Below are 9,009 nucleotides of genomic sequence, written 5' to 3'. Positions count from 1 at the left end.
TAAGTCTGAAATCTTGGAACTAATTTAAAGAAGTTGAAAACATGCAAAATAAGAATAAAGAGGCGAAGGTGAGTTGTCATCAGTGTCGCTCTCCTTCCTCCAACCCTACCATCGTATCATACAGTGGACGATTCATCGTCTCCGGCAGCAAGAACGCCAGAAACCCACCCACCATTCCGCAGAGACCGAACACCGCGAACGGCAGTGGCCCACCCAACACCACCACCAGGGGCGCCACGATTGCCCCCATCTGTGCCGCTTGCGTGGCGCACCCTAGAGCCGCGTTCCGCACCACTGTCGGAAAAAGCTCTGCCGTGTATATGAACAACAAGTTATACGTGGCCGCCATCCCGAAGATTCCGATGACTCCGCAGGCCATTCTCACTTCCTTCATTGCCGGGACGCCGCTTACTATGCTTCCCATGATGCAGAACACGCCACTGAGCCACATGGTGCCGATAGCGAGCGGCCTTCTCCCGAACCGGTCAAGCAACATGGCGGTGAGCAAGTAAGCAGGCATCTCGGCGACGGCATTGAGGAGTACGCTGAGGTAGATGTTGGTCTCCAGGTTGACGACATTAAGATTGAGGCCATAGTACACGACGGAGCCGAGGAAGTTGATCGCCACCGTCAAGACGAGGCGGACTCTCGTTGTGGGTGAGCGGACGACGTCGATGATGGAGGCGGCCGCCACCGCAACTTTCCCGTTACTTTTTATTTCTGCAACTTGATTATCTTCTTTATGTTCTTCATGCTCACCGTCGAGTACAAGCATGACGCCCGGCGGAATGTGCTCCCCGTTCTTCTTGGCGATGCTATGCATGACGTCCATGGCCTCGGGCGTTTTCCGACGAACAAGGTACCAGCGAGGGGACTCGGAGACAAACGGGAGGATCATGAGGACGAAGAGGAGGGAGGGGAGGGAAGTGACGACGTAGAGGAAGCGCCAAGAGTCGAAGAGGTAGGCAATGGCTGCAAGGAGGGCAATGCCGGCGGAGAAGAAGTAGAAGGTGGACATGCCGGCTACGCCTCGCTTGGAGGGGCCGACGGGCTCTGTGGCGAGGACGAAGGCGCAGAGGCCGACGCCGCCAGTGCTGAATCCGGTGAGGAAGCGCAGAGCGACGTAGAACCAGTAAGCTGGGGAGATGGAGGTGAGAAAGCCAAAGAGGGCGTTGAGGATGCAGACGACGGTGAGGGAGCCTTTCCTTCCGAGGAAGGAGTCAGAGAGATGGCCAAACACTCCCGAGCCTGAAAGCACAACATTTAGCGGATAATTTCACCAAAATAAACAGACTGAACCTGACGACAAAAGATTCAACCAATCCCGACATTAATACTTTTTAACAAATGTATTTTAGATTTTTAATTTTGCAACTGACCTATCAAACGATAAATAAATAAATTTTTAATCATATGTCATATTTAAAATAAAAATAATAAATTTAGAATACATGAACCTAGCTAATAAATATTTATCTGCGTGGAGTAAGAGAAATGAGCAATCTTTTCAATTTGATAAAAGAAATCAAACATTTATAAAAGGATATTGAAGAGTAAGAGAAAGATAATTATGTAGCGTATGACAATAGAAGAAATAAATCTTAAATTGAATATTATTTCTATCATAAATTTTAACATTGGGAGTGTCAATCAAACATAAGGCAAAGTTAATGGAAAACAAAAGAGATGATTCAAAGTAATCCTTGTTTTTTATGCTAAGGAGGATTCTTTTGGAAAAATAAATATATTGTATCTTAATAATAGAAATAGCAACCATATGGCAAGTCATAAAGGTAAATTTGGGTGTCCCTGGTGCAATAGTGCAACGGTAGGACATTCGAGTTGTGACCCAGGGATCCGCGGTTTGATCCCCAGCTACGGCGTATTTGCAAGAATTTTCTTCCAAATGGGGAACGCAATCAAAGGATATTGGACATCTGGATTAGCCGCCGTATGCGCTTCTCGATTTACCCTGGTGGTCGGTGGGAAACTTCTGTGGGACCGAACCGGCCACCCCCAGGGATTGAGTCCATGAGACTGACTAGGATTTATCATAAAGGTAAATTTGGGGAGCTTGATATAAGCAAGAAAGACTTTGTTAGCTTTGGAGAAAACACAAAGGTGAAAATTGAAGGCAAAGGTATAATTCTTTTCCTTTGTGATGTTTATTATGTTTCAAATTTGACTAGTAATATCTTAAGTATTGGTCAATTTTTAGAAAGAAATTACAAGATTCATATGAAAGTTGTTAAGTTATCTATGACTAAGAACAGGATGTTCTTATTGGACTTGAAGAATTGTGTATTAGTAGAATCGACCTCTAGTTAAAGTTAACCAAACTCGAGTTGGATTTTAATGTTTAATTAATATGTTTGATGTGAGAGTGAAAATTCAAATAGATCAAGATTGATTGAATACCTAATAGTAGTGAAGTTCAAATGAGTTTGAAAAACTAGGCACTTTGTATAAAATGTGAAACCCAAGTGGGTCAAGATTAACAAGACACTTAGCAATGAAGGAAGTCCAAATAGGTCAAAGAATACTAGATGTTTGGCAGTGGTAATACCTAATAGTAGTGAAGTTCAAATGAGTTTGAAAAACTAGGCACTTTGCATAAAATGTGAAACCCAAGTGGGTCAAGATTAACAAGACACTTAGCAATGAAGGAAGTCCAAATAGGTCAAAGAATACTAGATGTTTGACAGGGTAAAATCCTAATGGAACAAGATTGACAAAATACTAGACAGTGGTGAAGTCTTGATTAGTTAAGATTGACAAGATGTTATGCAACGATATAATCCCAGTAGATGAAAGTTGACTGGATGCTAGATAATAGTAAAATTATAACAAGTCAAAATTGATCAAATGTTAGGCAAAGGAAGTCCCGACAAGTCAAGATTAATCATATGCTAGACAAAGAAAGTTATAATAGGTTAAGATCAACTAAATACTAAGTAAGGTGAGAATTCATATTTGGTAAGACTAAAACAAAGGTATCAATTGACTACTAAGTAGTAGCAATTGACTAATGAACTCCTAAACTCCGAGTTTAGGATTTGAGGGGGTTTAAAAGTATTTGTTATTTATCAATCGATTTTAGGTATGAACAATCGATTAATGACACTATTATAGCAAATAAAATATCTAAAATTCAACTGATCAACTCGATTGATGGGTATAAGCAATCAATTGATGACACAGTTGTAGTAAATAGAACTTTTTTAATTCAATTGTGATACTCGACTAATAATAATGAGTAGTTGACTGTTGTGATCGAAGTTGAGCTAAAAAAATCATTCTATTGATGAAATGGTAGAATTTCAACAAAAATGATTATATACTCAAATCAACTCATTGATCCAAGTACCTTATTATTTTGTTAAACTAGTTCCCGGTGCAATGGTGCCGCGGTAGGACATCTAAGTTGTCACCTAGGCACCTGCAGTTCGATCCCCAGCTACGACGTATTTGCAGAATTTTTCTCCAAATGGGGAGCGCAATCAAAGGATGCTGGGTGTCTGGGCTGGTCGCTACGTGCACTTCCTGATTTACCCTGGTGGCTGATGGAAAACTTTCATGGGACCAAATCGATCACCACAGAGATAGTCAATGGGGCTAATTGGGATTTATTATTATTTTGTTAAACTAAATAAATCAAGGATTATAAAAATATTAAGAAAAACATTATTATTCAATGTGTTTTGGGCAAAAGTCAAAAGAGCGCCCATTTTTTTTTATCAAATCATCAAAGGGCACTCTTTTTTATTGAATCATCAAATGGGCACCCCACTATGATTTTTTATCAAAATGGCACTCACCCTGTCTAAAATGACACAAATAACCCCTGACACACTGCATGCTTCTTATATGTGCATTCCCACCTATATTGTTGTCTAAACAGATTATGTTATAGTAGATATGAAACTATAGCTGTTACATTATTATAGTAGCTATGAAATCGTAACTGCTACATAGTGGTAGCAGTTATGATTTCGTAACTACTACGTGTAGCGGCTATGAAACTATAACTGCCACTTTGATTTTTTTTATCAAAAGGGCACCCACCCTCTCTAAATTGACACAAATACCCTCTGACACACTACATGCTTTTGACACATTATTCCCACTTATATTTTTATCTAAATTGGATCATGTTGTAGCAGGTATGAAACTATAGTTGTTACACAATTGTAGTTACTACACAGTTGTAGCAATTACAATTTCATAACTATTACAACATATATGTTGGATAATATTAAGAGATCATAATTTCTGACTTAAGTTGAACCATGAAACATAAAATATCAAATAGAAAGTCTCTGAATGAGTTTCAATTTAATATATTATGCATCCCGTGGTTCAATCAAAATCAAAAGTTATGATATCTTAAAGTTATAAGCTGTAGTTGTAGCAACTACGGTTTCGTATCTGTTACAATTCATATATTGGATAAATTTTAAAAAGTTATAATTTTTGACTTAAATTGAACCATGTAATATACAATATATAAAATCAAAGATCTCTAAATGAATTTTGATTTGACATATTATATGTCTCTGTAGTTCAATCGAAATCAAAAGTTATGACCTCTTAAATTTAAATTTATAATTGTAGCTGCTACGATTTCATAGCTCTTACAACTGAGTTGTCATACAGTTGTAGCAACTACGATTTTATAACTGCTATGTGTATACTAGATAAATTTTAAGAGGTCAAACTTTTAACTTGGATTGAATCATAGAACATATAATATATCAAATCGAAGTTCTCTGAATGAACTTCAATTTGATATATTATATATCATAATGGTTCAACTTGAATAAAAAATTATAACCTCTCAAACTTTTAATATAATGAGATGTATAATATATCAAATCGAAAATACTTGAATAGTGCTTTTTTTTTTATCTTGATAAAAAGAGATGTTCTGTTGATTTTTGTCCATGTGTTTTTATGTTTTATTTATTTAAAAGATAAAAATTTATGATAAATTTCCTCACTAGACATACGTATCAGATTTATTTTAAAAAATATGTATAGTTTTGGTAAGAATATGGATGTAATAACTAACCAATTTTAATATGATTAACCAACCAAATTAAAATGCATTGCCGACTGATATAATAAGATAAATTACAGTATAATCTAAACGAGACAAGATTTTACTTTAGACCTGCATAAGCATAAAAACAATCTACTTTTTGTATACCACAAAGTAGATTGTTTTTATGCTTATGCAGGTCTAAAGTAAAATCTTGTCTCGTTTAGATTATACTGTAATTTATCTTATTATATCAGTCGGCAATGCATTTTAATTTGGTTGGTTAATCATATTAAAATTGGTTAGTTATTACATCCATATTCTTACCAAAACTATACATATTTTTTAAAATAAATCTGATACGTATGTCTAGTGAGGAAATTTATCATAAATTTTTATCTTTTAAATAAATAAAACATAAAAACACATGGACAAAAATCAACAGAACATCTCTTTTTATCAAGATAAAAAAAAGCACTATTCAAGTATTTTCGATTTGATATATTATACATCTCATTATATTAAAAGTTTGAGAGGTTATAATTTTTTATTCAAGTTGAACCATTATGATATATAATATATCAAATTGAAGTTCATTCAGAGAACTTCGATTTGATATATTATATGTTCTATGATTCAATCCAAGTTAAAAGTTCGACCTCTTAAAATTTATCTAGTATACACATAGCAGTTATAAAATCGTAGTTGCTACAACTGGATCAACAACTCAGTTGTAAGAGCTATGAAATCGTAGCAGCTACAATTATAAATTTAAATTTAAGAGGTCATAACTTTTGATTTCGATTGAACTACGAGACATATAATATGTCAAATCAAAATTCATTTAGAGATCTTTGATTTTATATATTGTATATTACATGGTTCAATTTAAGTCAAAAATTATAACTTTTTAAAATTTATCCAATATATGAATTGTAACAGATACGAAACCGTAGTTGCTACAACTACAGCTTATAACTTTAAGATATCATAACTTTTGATTTTGATTGAACCACGGGATGCATAATATATTAAATTGAAACTCATTCAGAGACTTTCTATTTGATATTTTATGTTTCATGGTTCAACTTAAGTCAGAAATTATGATCTCTTAATATTATCCAACATATATGTTGTAATAGTTATGAAATTGTAATTGCTACAACTGTGTAGTAACTACAATTGTGTAACAACTATAGTTTCATACCTGCTACAACATGATCCAATTTAGATAAAAATATAAGTGGGAATAATGTGTCAAAAGCATGTAGTGTGTCAGAGGGTATTTGTGTCAATTTAGAGAGGGTGGGTGCCCTTTTGATAAAAAAAATCAAAGTGGCAGTTATAGTTTCATAGCCGCTACACGTAGTAGTTACGAAATCATAACTGCTACCACTATGTAGCAGTTACGATTTCATAGCTACTATAATAATGTAACAGCTATAGTTTCATATCTACTATAACATAATCTGTTTAGACAACAATATAGGTGGGAATGCACATATAAGAAGCATGCAGTGTGTCAGGGGTTATTTGTGTCATTTTAGACAGGGTGAGTGCCATTTTGATAAAAAATCATAGTGGGGTGCCCATTTGATGATTCAATAAAAAAAGAGTGCCCTTTGATGATTTGATAAAAAAAAATGGGCGCTCTTTTGACTTTTGCCCAAAACACATTGAATAATAATGTTTTCTTAATATTTTTATAATCCTTGATTTATTTAGTTTAACAAAATAATAATAAATCCCAATTAGCCCCATTGACTATCTCTGGGGGTGAACTCGCCGGTCCCACGAAAGTTTTCCATCAGCCACCAGGGTAAATCAGGAAGTGCACGTAGCGGCCAGCCCAGACACCCAGCATCCTTTGATTGCGCTCCCCATTTGGAGAAAAATTTCTGCAAATACGTCGTAGCTGGGGATCGAACTGCAGGTGCCTAGGTGACAACTTAGATGTCCTACCGCGGCACCATTGCACCGGGAACTAGTTTAACAAAATAATAAGGTACTTGGATCAATGAGTTGATTTGAGTATATAATCATTTTTGTTGAAATTCTACCATTTCATCAATAGAATGATTTTTTTAGCTCAACTTCGATCACAACAGTCAACTACTCATTATTATTAGTCGAGTATCACAATTGAATTAAAAAAGTTCTATTTACTACAACTGTGTCATCAATTGATTGCTTATACCCATCAATCGAGTTGATCAGTTGAATTTTAGATATTTTATTTGCTATAATAGTGTCATTAATCGATTGTTCATACCTAAAATCGATTGATAAATAACAAATACTTTTAAACCCCCTCAAATCCTAAACTCGGAGTTTAGGAGTTCATTAGTCAATTGCTACTACTTAGTAGTCAATTGATACCTTTGTTTTAGTCTTACCAAATATGAATTCTCACCTTACTTAGTATTTAGTTGATCTTAACCTATTATAACTTTCTTTGTCTAGCATATGATTAATCTTGACTTGTCGGGACTTCCTTTGCCTAACATTTGATCAATTTTGACTTGTTATAATTTTACTATTATCTAGCATCCAGTCAACTTTCATCTACTGGGATTATATCGTTGCATAACATCTTGTCAATCTTAACTAATCAAGACTTCACCACTGTCTAGTATTTTGTCAATCTTGTTCCATTAGGATTTTACCCTGTCAAACATCTAGTATTCTTTGACCTATTTGGACTTTCCTTCATTGCTAAGTGTCTTGTTAATCTTGACCCACTTGGGTTTCACATTTTATGCAAAGTGCCTAGTTTTTCAAACTCATTTGAACTTCACTACTATTAGGTATTACCACTGCCAAACATCTAGTATTCTTTGACCTATTTGGACTTCCTTCATTGCTAAGTGTCTTGTTAATCTTGACCCACTTGGGTTTCACATTTTATACAAAGTGCCTAGTTTTTCAAACTCATTTGAACTTCACTACTATTAGGTATTCAATCAATCTTGATCTATTTGAATTTTCACTCTCACATCAAACATATTAATTAAACATTAAAATCCAACTCGAGTTTGGTTAACTTTAACTAGAGGTCGATTCTACTAATACACAATTCTTCAAGTCCAATAAGAACATCCTGTTCTTAGTCATAGATAACTTAACAACTTTCATATGAATCTTGTAATTTCTTTCTAAAAATTGACCAATACTTAAGATATTACTAGTCAAATTTGAAACATAATAAACATCACAAAAGGAAAAGAATTATACCTTTGCCTTCAATTTTCACCTTTGTGTTTTCTCCAAAGCTAACAAAGTCTTTCTTGCTTATATCAAGCTCCCCAAATTTACCTTTATGATAAATCCTAGTCAGTCTCATGGACTCAATCCCTGCGGTCCTCTGCTCGGTCCCACAGAAGTTTCCCACCGACCACCAGGGTAAATCGAGAAGCGCATACGGCGGCTAATCCAGATGTCCAATATCCTTTGATTGCGTTCCCCATTTGGAAGAAAATTCTTGCAAATACGCCGTAGCTGGGGATCAAACCGCGGATCCTGGGTAACCACAACTCGAACCCTACCGTTGCACTATTGCACCAGGGACACCCAAATTTACCTTTATGACTTGCCATATGGTTGCTATTTCTATTATTAAGATACAATATATTTATTTTTCCAAAAGAATCCTCCTTAGCATAAAAAACAAGGATTACTTTGAATCATCTCTTTTGTTTTCCATTAACTTTGCCTTATGTTTGATTGACACTCCCAATGTTAAAATTTATGATAGAAATAATATTCAATTTAAGATTTATTTCTTCTATTGTCATACGCTACATAATTATCTTTCTCTTACTCTTCAATATCCTTTTATAAATGTTTGATTTCTTTTATCAAATTGAAAAGATTGCTCATTTCTCTTACTCCACGCAGATAAATATTTATTAGCTAGGTTCATGTATTCTAAATTTATTATTTTTATTTTAAATATGACATATGATTAA

General features: G+C 34.9%; 1 protein-coding gene across 1 annotated transcript in view; it reads right to left on the bottom strand.

Moving 5' to 3' along the window:
- The window catches only part of LOC141847749 (organic cation/carnitine transporter 4-like), an 18,310-nt gene continuing 9,301 nt past the window's right edge, over positions 1-9,009 (bottom strand). The window contains exon 2 of the mRNA XM_074735824.1: positions 1-1,248. Coding sequence (XP_074591925.1) covers positions 80-1,248 — 1,169 coding nt within the window. The 3' untranslated portion in view covers positions 1-79. The remainder of the gene's footprint in view (positions 1,249-9,009) is intronic.

This window comes from Curcuma longa, chromosome 16, assembly GCF_044706935.1.
Source record: "Curcuma longa cultivar G26 ecotype Majalengka, Jawa Barat chromosome 16, ITB_CL_G26_1.1, whole genome shotgun sequence".
NCBI classification, from domain to species: domain Eukaryota; kingdom Viridiplantae; phylum Streptophyta; class Magnoliopsida; order Zingiberales; family Zingiberaceae; genus Curcuma; species Curcuma longa.
This window is presented reverse-complemented; position numbering and strand designations above follow the sequence as displayed.